This window comes from Rhineura floridana, chromosome 22 (assembly GCF_030035675.1).
Source record: "Rhineura floridana isolate rRhiFlo1 chromosome 22, rRhiFlo1.hap2, whole genome shotgun sequence".
Lineage (NCBI taxonomy): Eukaryota > Metazoa > Chordata > Lepidosauria > Squamata > Rhineuridae > Rhineura > Rhineura floridana.
Window position 1 is genome coordinate 4,604,997 of NC_084501.1, and position 19,819 is coordinate 4,624,815.

Genomic DNA, 19,819 nt, shown 5'->3' on the forward strand with positions numbered 1-19,819 from the left:
AATAGCCTTATACTGAGTCAGACCATTGGTCCCTCTAGGTCAGTTTTGTTTACACCACAGGTGGAAGATCTCTGGATAATTTGAAGCAGATCAGCAAGGATTTCTGAGTTCCAGTTATTTTAACAATGGCAACAACCAAAATGACTCTCCCCAACCTAAATTATACTGCAGAAATTAAGAAAGCTTGGGTGCGGGGCCAGGCATAGATCTGTATGTGAAATGGCTGTGATCTCTGTTCAGCTCTGGGGCTCAAAATAAATAAACTCCTGGACTCACCATTGGTCTTTTGCATCTGGCACCAGCTAGTGGTAAGAGTTCTAGTAAAAAAGAGTAGATTCCACAAGCCCGAGGTCTGTGCAGTGCTGGTGTACACTGACTGGCAGCCGCTCTCCAGGGCTTCAGGCAGGGGACTTCTGCAGCCTTACCTGGAGACACTGCTAGCGCTTGAACCAGGGACCTTCTGCATGCAAAGCAGAGGTTTGACCATTGACCTACAGCGCTTCCCACTGAGCTATGGCCCTGGTTCAGGCTGCATTGTTTGAGCTGAAGAATGGGGTTGAAATAAACTAATTTTAAAACATGACAGGCTCTCTTGCATACGTTCAGGACGTGAAGCTTTCACCACCAAATTTGGCTCTCTTCACATATCACACTATGTTGTGGTTTATGTTAATCACTGATTGAACTTTCAAATTTACCACAGGGCAGCCATGGTTAAGTGCTGCTCAGCATACCCATCTTGTGAGGCAGGGACCTCTGGGGGCAGAGAGCCACAACTCTGCTTTGTCAATTCAGATTCTGCACTAAACCGCAGTTAGTGCAAACCATGGTTTGCAAGCCCCTCTTCAACAAGTCATGGTTTCTGATTCATAACCATGGTTTGTCCTGATGTCTGACTTGAGCCACTATCTCTATACCAGGGGGAAAATGTGCACTTCATATAGGGAAGACTGTGGGAGCAGGACTAGAGAGAAAAAGCTGACACAGTGACTTACCTGATGCTCCATGTCCAGCCTGTTGTGGTTTCAGCTGGCTCCTATGAGGGACCATAACTTCCCCCCACTGAGAAAGTCTCTGGTTCAACAGGGCAGGCGCAGACTGCTCTTCTACAGGTTGCGCCTGGTGGCCCTGTTGTGTGAAGGAGCTGCAAACAGTCACAAAAAGGAGGGAATGCATTCAGACAACAGTAATGTTTCTAGACCAATATGTGGCCAGGCCATGTTCATTTAATCTGGTGGAGGAGTTGTTGGTGGTGGTAAACTCAAAGTTTCCTCAAGATAACCCATGATTAAGGATTGTTCACTTGTTATTTCAGTAATGTACCTCTCTGATCTGTGTGACGCAATCTAGGTAGATAGTCAAAAAGGGGAAGAGGATCCCAGAACATGCACAGAGTGGCACCGTGGCAGGCATGTTCCCCTACTTACGATTCATTTGTGTAGCACATTGGAGGGAAATTTTCATTTTTACGATGTGGTGACATACTGAATCGAACTTGGCTTGAGGTCTGGGATGTAGGGAAGTGCTTCTGAGGAGAGAGACAGAGAAAGGGGCATAACTATGATCCCAATGGATAATTCAGCCTAGCCTTCCCCAACCTAGTGCCCTCCAGATTTGGACTGCATCTTCCATCATCCTTGCCCATTGGGCATGCTGGCTGGGGCTGATGGGAGTTGGAGTCCAAAACTTCGGGAGGGCACCACATTGGGAAAAGCCGATCTATCCTAATCACCTAGCTTAAGAAAAAATATTTCAACAGATCTTTATTATTTGTCTCACTAGGAGGGAGTGGAACAGCTAGAGAAGTACAGTTTGATGCTGTTGTTTTCTACTTACCTGGCTGTTTTTGCTCAGTGTAACATCTCAAAAAATTCCAGCACAGCAGTTAAAACAGCTGCTGTAAATAAACTGTAGATTTCAGCCTGTACGTGGGCCCCGTGTAAGATTTGTCACAAGTAACTTGCCTCAAAGAAACCACATTGTTTGGTTGTCTTTCTTACTGATCTTTCCTTACTAGCCTTTAGTGAACATTCCATGACATTGAAAAAGTTCAGCCAATGGTGAGCAAGACAGAAGTTCACAGGGTCAAGGCCAAAGAAATTGCATTAAATAGTAGATTGCAAACTCACCATGGGAGCAGATGGCATAATCCCGCCACCATGGATGAAACTGCTGTTCATAGAGAGTTTGTTTTGGAGGGCATCTGCAAGCTTGTTCACAATTCGCTCCTGGGCTGTTTCTGAGACATCCTGCTGGTAAAGATATATCTGTAGGTAGGCTCAGAGAAGTCAACTGATGATTCAGAATTTTGTTTAGTTAATCAACTGTTTGGCTTGAACCAGTCTTTTAGGGCTACAGAGCCTCACTGTAGGTGCACTGGGTTATTTTTTAGGTTCTGAGATGAAAAGGCACAGTTTTCTCTTAAACTGAATAAAGTTTACAATATGAACTCCTTGTTATTAGAAGAAAAGTCATCCTTAGGATTTTCTTGTGGGCCTCATGTCTACCAATCTTTAAAATTAACATGTAACAGCATGTGTTCATTTGAAGCAAATTTGCACAGACATAGAATGCTTCCAGATGACCTGTTTGTTGAACATTCATCCTGAATTGTTGGCATACAGGGAGATTAGACAATATTGGCTATTTAATGAGCATTCATTCTGATTTGTTTGCAGGGAGATTTGATGATGTTGCATCATCAAAGCAAGTGTTATCCCATATTTTCTAGTGCATTTTCCCATCACTTTTTAACTGCAAGAGGTCTGATCTTTTGTGGAAGCAGGTTTGCTGTGCAAGACAACTATAATTGCATAATCTGAATTTGCCAGTATGTGATTGAATCTCACCTGAAAACAGCAACAGTCTGGAAGCGCCCTGAGTTATTCAAAATTCCTAGATTCTTAATTCTTTATTGAGCAGCTGGTTTTTAATGGACTTTATAAGAGCAGCCTGCTGGATCAGGCCAGTGGCCCAACTAGTCCAGCATCCTGTTCTCACAGTGGCCAACCAGATGCCCATGGGAAGCCCGCAAGCAGGACCTGAGTGCAAGAGCTCACTCACCACTTGTGATTTCCAGCAACTGGCATTCAGAGCCATACTGCCTCCGACAATGGAGGGAAAACACAGACATCATGGCTAGGAGCCTTGGATACTGTTATCCTCCATGAGTTTGTCTAATCCTCTTTCAAAGCCCTCTAACTTGGTGGCCACTGCTGCATGCTCTGGGAGCAAGTCCTATAGCTTAATTATGCCCTGTGTGAAGAAGGACTTTCTTTTATCTCTTCTGAATCTTCCAACATTCAGCTTCATTGGATGTCCATGAGTTCTAGTCTTATGAGAGAGGGAGAAAAAAGTCTCTCTGTCCCCTTTCTCCATGCCATGCATAATTTTATACACTTCTATCATGTCACCTTTTACTCGCCTTTGCTCTGAACTTAAAAGCCCCAAATGCTGCAACCTTTCCTCATAGGGGAGTCACTCCATCCCCTTGATCATCTTAGTTGTCCTTTTTTGAACCTTTTCTACAGTATCCTTTTTGAGATGAGGCAACCAGAACTGTACACAGTATTCCAAATGCAGCTGCACCATAGATGTGTATAATGGTATTACGGTATCAGCGGTTTTATTTTCAGTTCCTTCCCTAATGATCCCTAGCATAGAATTTGCCTTTTTCATAGCTGCTGCACATTGGGTTGACATCTTCATCGAACTATCCACTCTGACCCCAATATCTTGTTTCTGGTCAATTCAGACCCCATGAGCAAAGATTCCTCCCTCCCAACATGCATCACTTTACACTTGCTCACATTAAATTGCACTTGCCATTTTACCGCCCATTCACTCAGTTTGGAGAGGTCTTCACCATCTCTTTTTGTTTGAATGACCCTCAACAATTTAGTATCATCAGCAAACCTGGCCACCTCACTGCTCACCCCTAACTCTTGATCGTTTATGAGCAAGTTTAAAAGCACAGGTCCTATTACCCATCCTCGGGAGACTCCATTTTCTATGTCCCTCCACTGGCAGAACTGCCCATGTGTTTCTGCTCTCTGCTTCCTGATGCTTAACCAGATCCTGATCCACAAGAGGACCTCTCCTCTTATTCCATGACCACTAAGCTGACTCAGCAGTCTGGTGAGACACCTTGCTGAAATCTTTTTGAAAGTCCAAGTACACTCTAGCTATATGTGAAGACAGATGCAAATAATTCATTTAGCTTCTCTACAATCTCCTTATGCTGCTTTTGCACACCTTTGACTCCCTTGTCATCCAAGGGTCCAGCCTCCTCCCTAGACAGTGTCTGAATGTATCTGAAGAAATTGTTGTTGGGTTTTATGTTTTTAGCAATGTGCTCCTCAAATTCTTTTTTAGCATCCCTTATTGTCTTGCATTTCTTTTGCCATAGTTTGTGTTCCTTTCTATGTTCTTCATTCTGATAAGACTTCCATTTCTTAAAGGAAGTCTTCTTGCCTCGAACAGTGTCTTTGACTCCGCTTGTTAACCATGCTGGCGTCCTCTTGGCCTGGGTGGTACCTTTCCTAATCTGCAGTATACACTGCAGTTGAGCTTCTAATACTGTATTGTGTTTTAAACTCCCAAGCATTTTGGAGTTATCTGACCCTCTTGACTCTGTCTTCCAACTTTCTTTTTACCAATCCCCTCATTTTTGGGAAGCTTCCTCTTCTGAAGCCACATGTGACCATGCTGGATTTTCTTGGCAATTGACCATTTACATGTACAGGTATGTTTAATTTAATTTAAAAGCACTATGGTCACTGCTCCCAATTGATTCAACAGTGCTTACGTCTTGTACCAGGTCCTGAATGCCACTTAAGATTAAGTCCAGGGTCGCCACCCCTCTGGTAAGTTCCATGACCAACTGTTCTAGGGCACAGTCATTTGGGTATCTAGAAATTTTACTTTGTGGGGACTGGAACACACATATAGGCAGTCTATGTCAGGGTAGTTGAAGTCACCCATTACTACAACATGTCCTAGTTTGGATACTTCCTCCATTTCATTTTTCATCTCGATATCTCCCTGAGCATTTTGATGAGGGGGACAATAGAATGTCCCCAGTACAAAATGACTCTTGAGACCCTGTATTACCACCCTGTATCACCTTGATTCTGTGGGGGAGCTGCCCCTTTGGGGGTTTCTAACGTGCTGGATTCAATGCCCTCTCTCACGTATAGAGCGACACCACCTCCAATATGTCCTTCCCTGTCTTTCCAATATAGTTTATATCCAGGGATAACCGTGTCCCACTAGTTTTCTCTGTTCCACCAGGTTTCCATTATGCTCACTGAATCCATGCTGTCCTCTAAGACCAAGCACTCCAGTTCTCCCATCTTAGCTCGGAGGCTTGTCGCATTACACTTCAAGTCAGCTGTAGCTTACATAAATCAAAAGTCAAGTCAGCAACAGGTCTGTTTTACATTATCAACATGCAGGCTGATATTTAAACACAGAACCATCTACAACAAGCCTTACCCGGCATTTAGAGAGTAAGGTTAGTGCCTCTTTATAATACAAAACGGCCTTTTCGGGGTCTCTCAGGTGGATGTGTGATGCCCCAAGTCCTTCGCAAGCTTGCCAGTGGCCCTGAAGATCATCTGTGGATACACAGGAAACTGGCTGGAGGGGAGACTGAGAACTGTGTTAAATGTGAAGACCAGAAGAATAAACACACTCACTGCAGTTCATTAGGAAGTCCTGGAGGCTGCTACTGAGCTGGGGCAAGGAACATACATCCACTTGGTCTGTTGGCTGATTTCTCAACTTGAATGGTAACAACACTACTATCACATACCACAATGGCAGGGCAAAAGTATAATGTATATTGTTACTGCTGACCTGATATGTGCCGTGTTGCTATCCAGAGTTTTGCTTCCAATTAGAATGGATATCTTTAGCTTAGAAAAACCCCCAGATTCCCTGGCAACAGTTCCCCCAGCTGCTTCTAGGAATGCAGCCTAGGGGCTTTGGCCCTTTGGTTAGGGCCTCAGGTTAGGTGGGGGGGCGGGAGGACATTAGATGGATAGAAAATTCTCCGTTTTGGTTTGCAAAGCAAGTCCCTCATGGAAGAGGCACCTTATGACAGAAGTTTGGACCTGCCTTCACTGTTTTTACAAAATGGCTCCGATCCCCTGGGAGGAACCTTTGGACTTTGTGTCAGTTCTGTAGGGTGGGCTTTTGCTTTCCCATAATCTCTCTTCCATCCTTCTTTGTCTCCATACCTCTTTACTCACCTGAGTCCTTGAAGGCCTGACGTGCATGAAGGTAATATTCCCCAGCAGCTTCATGGTCACCCAGTTGGCTAAATGCATAGGCCAAGTTGCCAAAACACTGCCCTTGGGCTCTCCTGTTCCCCAGGGTACCTGTATAAAAATATTCACAAATGGTGGGTTCCAGGAACTTTCACCGATGGCTGATCCATTTTCCCCTCGGTGCAATTAATCTGTTAGACGTTTTAACAGATTACAAGGATATTTTAATTGTTTTATCGTAAATTTTCCCACCACACCCCTTTTCATTTCTTGTAGTTTTCTACATCACTTTGTGTGCTTGTTGCCGGACCCGATCTGCTTTGGTGTCCTCCATGGGAACTTACTGTGTAGTGAGGCGGCTCTCTGGTGGAGCTCCAGGGCTTTCCTGAAGTTCCCAAGAGTGTTATGTGCAGCTCCGAGATTCTGAAGGACAATCGCTTCTTTGCACCGGTTTTCAGTATCCGTTTGGCAGAGCGGGAGAGCTCTCTCAAAGCTTTCAGCTGCCAAGGAGAAGATTTTGAGCTGGGAGAAGCAGAGCCCAATGTCGTTGTAGAGTTTTCCTGTGAAAGAATTTGTGGGGTGGGTGGCATGCGGGGAAAATGGAGAAAACAGCATCCATTGAGAAGTATCTGTATCAATTTAAATATTAATATGGCATCCTTGAACTTGCTTTAATTAAGTGTGAAAGCAGTACGAACATAAAAAGAGTCCTGCGAGATCAGACCAAAGCCCACCTTCTCCAGCACCCTGATCTCCATAGCTGCCCACTAGATGCCTCTTCTCAGAACCCACAAACAGGACCTGAGCACAACTGCCCTCTCCCTATCTGCAGTTCTCAGCAACTGGTATTCAGAAGCGTACTGCTTGTATACATTGCACATTTTCTGATCGTAGTAGTTGTTGCTTTTTTAATGATGTTACTTGATTTTGAATTGTATTGCTTATACTGATGTACTTGTAAGCCACCTTGAGGGCCTTCTGGCCAAAAGGCGGGGTACAAATAAATCTATAATAATAATAATAATGATAATAATACTGCTTCTGACAGTAGAGGTAGAACATGGCCAATGTGGCTAGTAACATACATTTGGCTAACCTTCTCTTAAAGCCATCTCTTCATATCGTGGGAGTCAAATCCATAGTACTTTTGGTCCTCAATCTTCCAACATTTATCTTTGTTGGATGGCCCTCTGGTTCTAGTATTATGGAGGGGAAGGAAAGGACCTCCTATCCACTTTCTCTCAAAACCATGCATCATTTTATACACCTCTATCATGCCCTTCCTTACTTGCCTTTTCCCCCCTTAATGAAAGTTATTACCCTTTTCAAGCTCTACAAAATCTCCTTTTGGAGATGAGGTGTAGCCAAAATCCCCATATTTACTTTTCAAAACTAGTCTGGTTTGGAATTATGGGAAAATGCGGAGGGTCACCCGACCCAGGCTTTGAAGTGGATGTCGGGGGGAGTGAGGAGTCAGGCCTTCTCTGTGACAGCACTTTGGTGACGGAATTCTCTCCCCACAAGAGACCCAAATGCCCCAGCTTTGTTGGGATTCCAGCATGATATTAAACCATATCTGCTCTCTTGGACAATTGGTGCTTGAAATATAGGCTTTTCACGTCTTAGGTAGGGTGCGTTGAACTGTTATTTGTGATGGTTTTATAACTAACTTGATAATTTTAGTTGTTGAAATTATTTCTTTGTATAATACGTTGCTTTGTAGTATTTTGAAAATTGCTTTGTGATTTTTTCTGTAATGAAAAATGGTCTGAAAGTTCTGTTAAATAACAAGGAAATAAATAATTGTCAGGGAAACCAGTTTCTTTTGTCAAGTGGAGAGCCCTTTGGTTGGGAAAACGGGCCTTTGCATAACTAAAGAGTTTGCACAGTACAGGCAATTTGTTGCCATAGGCCAGAAGTGGGAAACCTTTTTCAGCCAGAGGACCACATTCTCTCCTGGGCAACTTTCCAGGGGCTGCATGTGAGGGCGAAGGCTAGAGCAGGTGGACAGCCACCTGTCCAGTATGCTTTCAGTTGGATTCCTGCATTGAGCAGGGGGTTGGGCTCAATGGTCTTAGAGGCCCCTTCCAACGCTACTGTTCTACGATTATGAATAAGCCATGTATCACAGAAGATGCCACCAGTCTCCAGGACTTTCACATCTGAAGAAAACCCAACCCAAGGTGCGCGCTGAGACCCCTGAAATCTCTCACTGCTTGGAGAATGGAGCGCTAGCTGGAGCATGTGCGAGCATCACCAGAGACTGGCTGCTGGACCCGACCCAGATGCTTCTTCTGGGAAGCTCTGAAGCAGGGACCATATGGAGCTGCCTTGGACTACTGGTCCATCATCTAGTTCAGCACTGTCTACACTGGCTGGCAGGGGCCCTCCAAGGTTTCAGGCAGGGACCTCTCCCAGTCCCAGCCCTACCTAAAGAGGTCAGGTATTGAACCTGGGACCTGCTCTACCTGTGACCTACAGGCCTTCTTCCCAAGGGTATGAGTGCAATAGCACTCTCCCCGTGCATGCTTACAAGCGACTGGTATCGAGAGGCATACGGCATCTGACACTGGAGGCAGGACCTAGCCATCCCGCGGCTGACCTTAATTCTTCCTTCCATCCTCCCTGAAGACGTACCCAGCAGAGCTCTGTTGGAGATACGCTCACACAGCAAACGGCACTCGTTCAGCACCTTGACGATCTCACTGGGCCCATGCTCTCGGCTCTGCAGCATAGAGTTGCCGGCTTTGCTAAGGGCCACTGCGGCGGCTTCCAGGTCCTCCACTTCTGCATAGGCCTCGCTGGCTTCCCTGAAGCACTGGGCGGCCCGCGAAGGGTCTTCCATGCCCAGGTAACAGTAGCCCATCTTCATATAGGTGCTGGCCTCACTGCCAGCCTGGACTGAACGGTAGTGATCCTGGGCCTTGCGGAACGCCTCCACGGCCTTGGGGAAATCCCGCAGGCCCTCATGGGCTGCCCCAATGTTGAAGAAAAGGTCCCCAAGATGCTCCCCAGTGTCCCCTTCCTCCGGCTGGGATCTGACGAGGAAAGCCAGGCCTCTCTCTGGTTTCCCGGCTTCCACGTAGGCTGCGCCCAGGTTAAAAGCACACACCTGCTGGGCCTGCGTACTTGAGGTTTCCGAGGAGAGGGCAACAGCCTTCTTGAAGCATGATAAGGCCTCCCCCATGTTGCCAAGCTGCAGGGCCCGGTGGCCAGCTTTAGTGAGACCTTCAATCTCACTTTCTTTCCTCGAGGGCTCCTTGCTTGCTTTCCCTGGTTCCTCAGCAGCCTCTGCCTTGCCTTTCCGCTGCTTCTTTTTCTTGCCAGAAACCTTAGGCCCCCACGGGCCGCCGCCTTGGCTGAGCTCTGCCTCTAGGATGGCCTCCTCCAAGCCATCAGTGGTGGTCGTCGAGGCAGTGGGAGTCCATTGGCCTTCTAGGGAAATACGAGCAAATAATGTCATGGGGGAGGCATCCAATAAAGTGGAAGCACTTCATATTGTTAACTGCATCTACAGCATGCCCATGTTCAAAATCAACCCAGAAGTCTTAAAAAGACAAATCAGAAAATGAAATGGCCTGCCTTCAAGTCGATCCTGACTTATGGCGACCCTACGAATAGGGTTTTCATGGTAAGCGGTATTCAGAGGGGGTTTACCATTGCCTGCCTCTGAGGCTGAGAGGCAGCGACTGGCCAAGGTCACCCATGGAGCTTCATGGCTGTGTGGGATTCGAACCATGGTCTCCCAGGTCGTAGTCCAACATTTTAACCACTACACCACACTGGCTCTCTGAAGGGTGGCAAATGTCCACCAGAGACCAGAATGGATGCAAAACCCCAAAATGTTGTGAAAACTCAAACTGAGAAAACAAGGAGGGGTAAAGAGAGGAAGTTGGGTGGGCATTAGTTTTGCCTACTGCATTTTTTCAGCTGTTTCACTGTTTTGCAGCCGTCAAATAAAGGCGCAGGAACCCCTGTGCATAAAAAAAGTGTTGGTAATTAATTAAAATGCATGCCTACAATAATAAAGACCTACGACTCACCGAGGTGACAGCAGATATTTTTCTAAGGAACCGTGAAGTTTTTGGATGGTAGTTGAGAAGTTACAGAGCATTTCTGCAGATGCTGTCAAACGTCAGCATTGCTCAGGAAAGTTCATTTGATTCTAGGGAAGTATTCCAGGCCTTCTTCTTTAAAAACCTTCTCTTTTTTTTGATGCGCAGGTTTTTTTTGCAGAGCACAGCGAACACAGCAACTTCACACAGTTGGAAATGCGTGATTTGATGGAAGCCTTCTGTAGGACCATTAAAAAATATCCCACATGCCAGTCTTCCTGCAGAGCAAAGTCTGGTCTCCCTCTCTCCTTCCTGTGATGGCTTGCAAGGATTCAGTTTCTTTTCGGTGTGCTTGAGACATGCTGAATCTCTCCATGGCAACCAGCTCTAACAACTGAGGACCCACCTCTCTTCCCTCTGCCGGGTTATCTGTGATGGGTTTCACATACAGCCAGTCTCATGTTGCTTTTTAAAGACACAGGTACATGTTTGTGAGATGCATGTGCATGTATGCATGGATTCGCGTTTGTGAGAGGAACATGCAATTGTAAGCAGAGAATTGGCAAGGACCAAAGGCTCTCTAAACTGTCCCCCTTCACAGGAGGAGAGAACCAGCTGCCACTAGACCCTACTGCATATGTCACTACCAGTCATGTAGAGGCAAATTCAGATGTGCAGAATCCCTTCATGATAGTCATAGCCATACCCCCTCCCTCTTTTTTTTCTTTGCTGCTGGATTGAGAATGAGATCCTTGTTAATGTCTTCCCCCACAGTAACAGATGTCCATAGGAGCCAAGGAGCATGAAAGGGGAGAGTGTTAGCTACTGAAAAGAGTCATATCAGTGGCCGACTCTGATTGGCTCAATCAGCAGGAAAGAACAAGGAAGCAAGTTAGAAAACTCTTCTCGGTGGCTAACACACTCCCCTTTCATGCTGATTGGCTCATAGGACACTGGAGACATAGGGACCCTGCTGGGACCCTACTCCCAAGGACACTGGAGACATAGGGACCCTGCTGGGACCCTACTCCCAAAAAGGTAAGGGGTCTAAGACCCCCTCCCTAGACCTCAAACAACTACACCCCTGGTCCCTACCCCAACATTTTAATCAACCACATATTATTTCCCTGAGTAATGCACCTCAATTTCCCTTCCCTTCTTCTGTGGTCTCTCCCCACACTCCCCTGTTGAATCTTAGATAGTGCCATGCAGATTGATAGTACTATAGTTTTAAAAAACCCAGTAGAAATATACACCCCAGGAAAATCCCCAGACAGCAGACAGATGATTCAGGTGAAACAGACCAGCCACAAAAATTGACCCCCATCATCATCATCCTGAAAGGTGACCCTACCATTTGCCCATATTGTTGTCTCCTGCTGCTCCTGCCTTCCCTCACCCCCCCCCATCTCTTCCTCAACTGTGGAAACTTATATTGTAAGCTTCTTGGGGCAGACACACATGATTAATATGATTTACTACCTGCTTTCAGGCTTGCAATCTAAAAGACATGACACAGAAGGAAAAAGGGATGGGGAGGGAGGAGGAAAAAATCAACCTCAGGCATTGGTCCTTACAGTCCTTATCATGACAACCTGGGGTGGAAACAGTTCAAGTTGCGGAAAACACAGCTGGAGTTACTGCTAAATATTGCAGCCCATTTTGTCACAGCATTCTGGCTCCTTCTGTTTCCTCCATACATGTGAAATGGATCTAGGGTTTTTAGTACATGGACAGCAAACCACCAAACATTATTCACTAGACAAGCTAAACACGATGCAGGGGTTTCAGTGCTAATGCCATTCCAGGCAGTCACAGCAGTTACACTCTGCAGCACCTGCTCCCCCTTTCCTAGCTTTTCTGTGTGGGGTAGTCTGTCTCCCACCCCCCCACCCCAGTTGTGGGAGTAGGATTGGGTGTCTGTGACTTGAGCTCCGAAGGCAAGGAAGCGGCTAGCAATGTGCATAAATTTGTCCACATCTGGGCTCAGGTGGCAAACGCTTTGCCAAGCACCTCCTTTGCGGTGCAGAGTACTCCTCTGTTGTGCAAAGTGCCCTTTCTCCATGGTCTCCCCCTCCTCAGAGTTCCCCTCGAACTGCGTGTTATTTGGAGCCAGAATGCTTTCTTCTTATTATTATCGCCCTTCTGGTTAATATTTAAATGTGTGCATCACCTACATCAAGGATGATGATAATGATGATCAGCAAGCACAGCAACAACGTTTGCCTATATCAGCAACAGCCACTCTGTTGCCCCCCATGCAGATGGACTCCAACTCCCATCAGCCTCACCTGCCACAGCCAATGGTCATGGATGATGGGAGTTGTAGTTCAGCAGTGTCTGGCCGGTCAGAGGATCCTCATCCTTGCCCTATCCTTTCCTTAACCATTTTAAACACTCCAACTTTTCTGATTCTTCCCAACTACTATTAAGATGGAAACGAGAGAGGAAAAAGCAGCAGCAATGGGGACAAAAAGGCGCTCAAATAATTAACTGGACAAGCTGGAAAAAGGGGCATTTTTATGTAAATCACAGCAGGGCAAAGTGGTGAAATTAGCAGGGTGGAGAGGATCCTTACATCTGAGATTAAACTGTCTGGGCAGCAGACTGTTCGTGGAGGTGAAAGAGCTGTGTTTGTCGAGTACGTTCACAGGGACTGCGAAGCAGGTTGTCCCACAGTCCACTGGGCAAGAGGGTAGTCCTCTTCCAAAAAGGATCAGCTATCACTTCTCGGCCTCCGGGTTAAGATCATGTGTAGTACGTAGTATCACGTGCTCGGCAAGTGCCAGCCCCACTCGATGGCATGGAAGCTCATTGGCTGCCAAGTGGGCCTGGAAGACAGAAGGCCCACAGATCACCATCACTCCAGGCAACCCACCAGAACTATAGTCCTTCACTCACAGATCAAGGACGTTCCTGAAGAGCACCCTGAAAGAGTAGGTAAAGGAGAGGTACGTCACTGCACTTAAGAACAAGCCGGACCAGGGAAAGGTATTCGAAGTCACCTCACAACACCAGCAAACACTACATGCCCCGAGGTGAACCGTGCCCACCTCCACGTTGTACCCTGCAATGGAGCCATCAAATCCAGCAATCAAGACAAGTACTGCCACCGCTGTGGACACTTCAATGAGACCCTTCCACACGTGTTCTTCTGCTGCCACCCCCACTCGACGGCATGGAAGCACCCACACGACGCAGTGATTAACCCCCTGACCGAAGCCATCCCTGCTTCAGTGAGCACCATCTCCCTGAACCGCTCCATACCAAATACAGGGAGTCAACTGAGACCGGACATAATCATCTGCCAAGAAGAACAATCACCGTTGTAGACATAACTATCTCCTTCGAGAACAGAAAAGTGGCATGAAGGAAGCCAGGGAACGCAAACACTGCAGTACACCCCTCTGGCGGATGCACTCAGGGAGAGGGGGTATGAAGTCTCCATCCACGCTCTCCTTGTCGGAGACCTAGGAGGCTGAGACCCTGACAATGAGCCTGTGCTGAGAGCTTGTGGCGTGGGCAGACGCTATGCCAACTGATGGTGTCAGGCACCATCCGGTGGTCCCAGGATATCTACGTGGAACACATCACAGGCCACCGCCAGTATGAGGAACCAGCTTGCCCCCTTAACAATTGCTGTGAGGATGGACCAATGAGATCCTGAGTAAAGAGCTTGCCGTCCTATCCCAGAGGAGGGGAGCCACCACAGGCTGGGGAAGGGGCCAGCCACAAATTGCTCCCTCCTCCTTTGGGACGAAGGAGCCCTAGCCTCTTGGTGTTCCCCCAAATGGGGTCAGAGCCAAGAGGCAACGCCATGTTGTGGACAAGCCCAGCTTTTCTGTTTTGTCTCGTTTTGTCTGTCTGTTTGCTTTTGTTTTTGTTTTTCACAGGTGGGACCCCAAACCCCTTGGAGATCTGAGACAGCTGAGAATCTGGATGGCCCAGATACTCCCAGAGAATGCACAACCACCACCTGCAGAAGGAGCCTGGGCCTACCCCACTCCCCAGCCACAGACTCCGCGTCAGAAGATCCATCTTGGACTTATCAACGCAACTCCCGGAGAAGGACTTACATGCCAGATGCTTGCACTGCTACCTATATAAAATTTATACATGTTGTTTCTGCTTTGTTTACTGTGTGTAACCTTGTCCTCTGGGAACTGCTAAGTGTGACATTCTCACACACCTTAAGAACGTAAGAACATAAGAAGAGCCTGCTGGATCAGGCCAGTGGCCCATCTAGTCCAGCATCCTGTTCTCACAGTGGCCAACCAGGTGCCTGGGGGAAGCACCTTATGCAGCCATGCCAGCTGAATACGCCAGATGCATCAGCAACTACCGCAGAGGCTGCCTTCGGAGGACCCCCTTGCCTCAGATAACTCCCGCTACCAAGGATCCATCACTGGAGTCTACAATCAATGGAAGATGACTGGCCTGGCTCACTGGCCCCACACAAGGCAAGACTGGCTTTGCCCCAATCTCCCTTCCTGACACTCTTGAAATTCATTAATTGGACTCTGACCTTGACTTGCCACCTTCCCTTAAAGGACTTGCATGCCTTGTCATATGCTGCTTCCTACTATTGTTTATGTAAAACCAAAACCTTTTCTGCATGCACCTGACCTTGATGGGAGTGATACATGCTACTTCATTGCCTGTACGTTGATCTGTAATCAAAACATTCTCTAATAAAAAGATTAATCTGTTTTTGTCAGAGTAATTTCAGATACATCCTTAATTTGAGGACTAATTATTAGTTATGTTTTTGGAGTTGGAAGGAGGATCAGCAGCTTTCGCCGTTCACTCCATGCATTGACCTGTTACTGCAGTATTTCCAGGAACAGTGCATTTTCCTTTCTGCGATTGAACAGTAGATGAAGTCACTTAGCTTCTGTTTGTGCTCCTTAATTTACTTTCTGTTCTTTAATTCTTTGTGGTTCTACTTTAAGGGGCTAAGCATGCTTTAAACTCTAAAGTGTGTTTGTTGTTTTCTTGTGTGTGTGTTTTAGTTTTCTTATGGTATCTTATAATAAAGAGATCCTTTATCTCATTGTCCTTTTTTCCTGTCTAAGGGGCTGAAAAAGGGGGCTCCATCCCTCAAAGAATTATCAATACCTCGGCACAGTCATTAACCAAAGTGGAGACAATAGTCAAGAAATTAGAAGAAGGCTAGGACTGGGGAGGGCAGCTATGAGAGAACTAGAAAGATCCTCAAATGCAAAGATGCATCACTGAACACTAAAAGTCAGGATCATTCAGACCATTGTGTTCCCAATCACAATGTATGGATGTGAAAGTTGGACAGTGAAAAAAGTGGGTAAGAGAAAAATAAACTCATTTGAAATGTGGTGTTGGAGGAGAGTTTGCACATACCGTGGACTGTGAAAAAGACAAATAATTGGGTGTTAGAACAAATTAAACCGGAACTATCATTAGAAGTTAAAATTATGAAACTGAGGTTATCATACTTGGACACATAACGAGAAGACCTGATTCACTTGAAGAGACAACAATGCTGGGAAAAACAGAAGGGAGTAGAAAAAGAGGAAGGCCAAACAAGAGACGGATTGATTCCATAAAGGAAGGCACAGACCTGAACATACAAGATCTGAACAGGGTGGTTCATGACAGATGCTGTTGGAAGTTGCTGATTCATAGGGTCACCATAAGTCAAAATCTACTTGAAGGCACATAACACACACCTTTTGTGCTCCTTAACTTACATTGTGTTCTTTAATTATTCTTTGTGGTCCTCCTTTAAGGGGCTAAGCATGTTGTAAAGTCTGTGTTTTAGTCTTCTCATGGTATCTTATAATAATAAAGAGACCATTTATCTCATTGTCTCCCCCCCCCATTTAAGGGGCTGAAAAAGGGGGCTCCAGCCCTTGAAAGTGTTTGGTCTTTATTGTGGGGCAATACAACTGCTGTAGTTCTTCCTGAACAGGCTCAACCTTCCTTAACCAGTCCATTTGAAGGGGAAAATAAGGTGGGAGGCGCCCCTGCACGCCTAAGATGCAGCTGCTGAACATAGGCATGTGGGGTGGGGGGGCATGTGGCGCTACTTGGGGTGAGCCCATTGGCTCCCCGGAAGGAGGCCAGGCTTGTGCCTCCTTTGTTGTTGTTGTTATGTGCCTTCAAGTCGACCCAGTAGCATCTGTCATGACTGAACCACCCTGTTCAGATCTTGTTCAGGTCTGTGGCTCTCTTTATGGAATCAATCCATCTCTTGTTTGGCCTTCCTCTTTTTCCACTCCCTTCTGTTTTTCCCAGCACTGTTGTCTTTTCTAGTGAATCCTGTCTTCTCATGATGTGTCCAAAGTATGATAACCTCACTTTCAAAGGCCAGCAAGTCGAGGGGGCCAAGCCCGCCTTCCCTCTTGGTCATCGGTGGCCCTTCAGACGCCGTTGGACTCCAACTCCCATCAGCCCGTGCCAGCCTGGCTAACGGCTGGAGATGACGGGAGTCGCAGTCCAGCCTCAAAAGCTGCCGGCACCCCCGCCCCGGGTCCCCATCCCTGGTCTCTGGAAACCAGGAAGCCTGCGCGCACTTTGGTTCTCCCGGCGCTCCCCCGTGGACCTTCGCCCTGTACCTGCCGGAGAGCTCTCCGGCAGAGCCTTGCCAGGGAAGACGCGGAAAGCAGCCGGCAAAGGGGCTGGCCCTGGCCCGGCTCACCAAGGGAACTACAGCTCCCAGGAGCCTCCGCGGCGGTCTCAGCTGGAAGGGAGGCGGAGGCGGGAGATTCAAACCTCCAGCGCAGAGCCCGGCGGGTTCACCCGGAGGAAGCGGAGCCGCCGGAGATGGAGAGGGACGCGAGGCCCGGGGTCCCCAGATCCACCTGTGAGTGTCCGCTGGGGCCGGGCGCACCGGCCCAAAGAGGGGAAGGTGGGCAATCTGCGGAGGAGGACGCAACCAAGTTATCTCTCTGCGCTTAAAGTTGCTGTTTCTCCTCTCATATCCCGGCGGGTGGTTTAAGTGCAGTCCTCGACACTTCCTGGGTTGTTGTTATGTGCCTTCAAGTCGATTTCGACTTATGGCGACCCTATGAATCAGCGACCTCCAAGAGCAGATCTTGCAAGTTCAGGTCTGTGGCTCCCTTCATGGGAACAATCTATCTCTCGTTCGGCCTTCCTCTTTTTCTACTCCCTTCTGTTTTCCCCAGCATTATTGTCTTTTCTAGTGAATCATGTCTTCTCCTGATGTGTCGAAAGTATGATAACCTCAGTTGTATCATTTTAGCTTCTAGGGACAGTTCTGGTTTAATTTGTTCTAACGCCCAATTATTTGTCTTTTTCGGGAGTCAGTATGAAATAACGACAACAGAAATAATAATCTTGTTGGTCCATGGGGGAGAAGTGCCCTCTTAAATGCACAGGTGGGCTGTAGCTTGATTGGGACTGACCAGAATGCCACCCAAGTGACACAAGCGTTCGAGTTCTCCAGGACTCTTCATCAGGCAAGATGTTACACAACATCAGGCAAGATGTTACACAACGTGTGTGTGTGTTAGTCTGCAACCTCCATCTTGGAGCTGAGCCAAGTTTTGTGCTGGATTCTCCTCAGTTCTTCAGCTGCGTTGTGTAACCTCTTGCCCTCGAAAGAGTTCTGGAGGACTCACATTTTCTGTGACAATTGTGGTTGGCCCCAGGAAAAGTTTTGCCCAATCCTGGGGTTTGGAGAGTGAGCAAAGTGGAGGAGAGCCTCATTTATTAGGGCAGGATCTTAACTGAGCAAGAGTGCAGGATAAGTGCAGGCTGTGATGGGGAGGAGGTGTAGTTGAAGTCTGTAGGACTTTGCTTCTGAATAAATTTGCTCAACACAGACGACCTTGGAGGAGCCACATGGACATATTCACCTTCAGTGCAATTCTATACATTATTTGGAAGAAAGTTCCATGTAGGGGGACTTAAGGACACAGTAGTTTACTGTGTGTTTAGGGCTACTCACATGTCCTTTTAATTCTCATGGTTCACATGATGTTGCCGGCAAACAGAAGCTATCGCACAGTTTCCCCCCTGTAAATCTGTACTTACCCTTACTCCCAGATTAGTGTGTGCACCCTTCTGCATCTGCATCTACAGAAAAGATCAGCTCCCATCTCCCTGCGTCCTGGCCAACAAATGCAAAGGCCCTGCGATAATTGACAGTCACTAAGAAATTCCTTTTTTAAGCTTCAAAATGATACTCACATGACTTATTTAGAGAATTTACAAACCACCCACCATTCAAAAATATTGATGTTGGACTACGACCTGGGAGACCAGGGTTCGAATCCCCACATAGCAATGAAGTTCACTCTGTGACCTTGGCAAGTCACTGCCTCTCAGCCTCCTGAAAACCCTATTCATAGGATCGCTATAAGTTGGAATTGACTTGAAGGCAGTACACACACACACACACACATACACACAAATTAAAAACAAAATACAAATTTAAAACAACAAGAATAACATGAAATTTATCTGTAAAATATGAGGAATATCCAACAAAGCTTCACAGACAAAGCCCGGTTGAATTAAAAAAAAGTCTTAAGGAGGCTCTTAAATGAACAAACTGTTGGTGCCATCCTAATTTCCAGAGGCAGAGGATTCCAAAGTGTGGGTGCTACCACACTAAAGGCTCTGCCCCAAGTACTGCTTAAACACACTTCCCAGCTTATACAAATTCACCCAAGTATTCATCAAGCTACAATACTTACGTTTTAGTAACTGAACAGATATTTTAATGTTCTGTTTGCACATGTTTTATTTTTCTTGCTATGTTTTGTAACTTTCAAAAAGTGAATAAGAATGAAAGCTTATTTTTCTTGTATAATTAAATTAAAATTTTAAATTAAAATTTTATTTTATTAGCCCTCAATATAATTAGATAGCTTGTTAAACATGTTTACTAGTTACCTATATCTAGATTTTGGCTGTTCTGCACTGATTCTTTAGATTTTGGCTGTTCTGCACTGATTCTTTCCACTAACACCCACCACTTAGGCTCCCTTACCACAATATCTGTGGCTCTTGACCTGCAGCAAAGCTAGTAACCTTGCTGTACACTTGGAGGAATTAAATGTAAATGTCCTGCCTTCAAGTCGATTCCAACTTATGGCGACCCTATGAATAGGGTTTTCATGAGGCTGAGAGGCAGTGACTGGCCCAAGGCCACCCAGGGATCTTCATGGCTATGTGGGGATTCGAACCCTGGTCTCCCAGGTCGTAGTCCAACACCTTAACCGCTACACCACACCGGCTCTCCTTGGAGGAATTAGTTGCTGTAAAATAGCCATTGACATCAATGATGAAAACCAGATAGTTTTATTATTGAGGTTGACCTTAATTGGACTGACAAACAATCTGGAAAGGTGTGCTTTTGTCCTCTGAGGGGCAGTCAGTTGTGGGTGTGTTTACTCAGGACAGAGTAAAGCTGCCTGGAGGCTTTCTCGAAAGTCAACTGTATAGGGCTGCAACCTTAACGGCCACCTCTGTGACAGTATGTTGTTT

The 19,819-nt window shown here is 46.5% G+C and overlaps 2 protein-coding genes and 1 pseudogene across 4 annotated transcripts in view; 2 read left to right on the plus strand and 1 right to left on the minus strand.

Annotated features, from left to right (window-relative positions):
• Positions 1–19,819, plus strand: part of IQGAP3 (IQ motif containing GTPase activating protein 3) — a 98,966-nt gene that overhangs the window by 1,547 nt on the left and 77,600 nt on the right. The window contains exon 1 of one of the 3 annotated variants that reach the window (XM_061605838.1): positions 16,852–17,213. The exons of 1 other annotated variant lie outside the window; for it this stretch is intronic. In XM_061605838.1, coding sequence (XP_061461822.1) covers positions 17,129–17,213 — 85 coding nt within the window. In that variant the 5' untranslated portion in view covers positions 16,852–17,128. Of the gene's footprint in view, positions 1–16,851; positions 17,214–19,819 lie in introns of those variants that run through there. One more of the 3 variants, XM_061605839.1, reaches the window with a different exon arrangement.
• On the minus strand, positions 1,424–16,715 carry TTC24 (tetratricopeptide repeat domain 24). The gene is made up of 7 exons (XM_061606714.1): positions 16,664–16,715; positions 8,910–9,707; positions 6,617–6,832; positions 6,255–6,383; positions 5,497–5,618; positions 2,130–2,267; positions 1,424–1,528 (listed from the first exon to the last, which is right to left on the minus strand). Exons 1-7 carry the CDS (start codon positions 16,713–16,715, stop codon positions 1,424–1,426), a joined length of 1,560 nt encoding a protein of 519 aa, XP_061462698.1.
• On the plus strand, positions 15,007–15,184 carry LOC133375258 (U2 spliceosomal RNA; annotated as a pseudogene).

Bases quoted from the DNA above. Each gene is read 5' to 3' on its own strand.
- TTC24 (XM_061606714.1), bottom strand. From the start codon at position 16,715: ATGACCAAGAGGGAAGGCGGGCTTGGCCCCCTCGACTTGCTGGCCTTT. The intron at 6,833-8,909 runs GTACGTCTTCAG...ATTCTTTCACAG, and splicing joins CTCCAACAGAGCTCTGCTGG to GAAAACTCTACAACGACATT. The intron at 5,619-6,254 runs GTGAGTAAAGAG...GTGTATCCACAG, and splicing joins TCAGGCCTTCAAGGACTCAG to ATGATCTTCAGGGCCACTGG.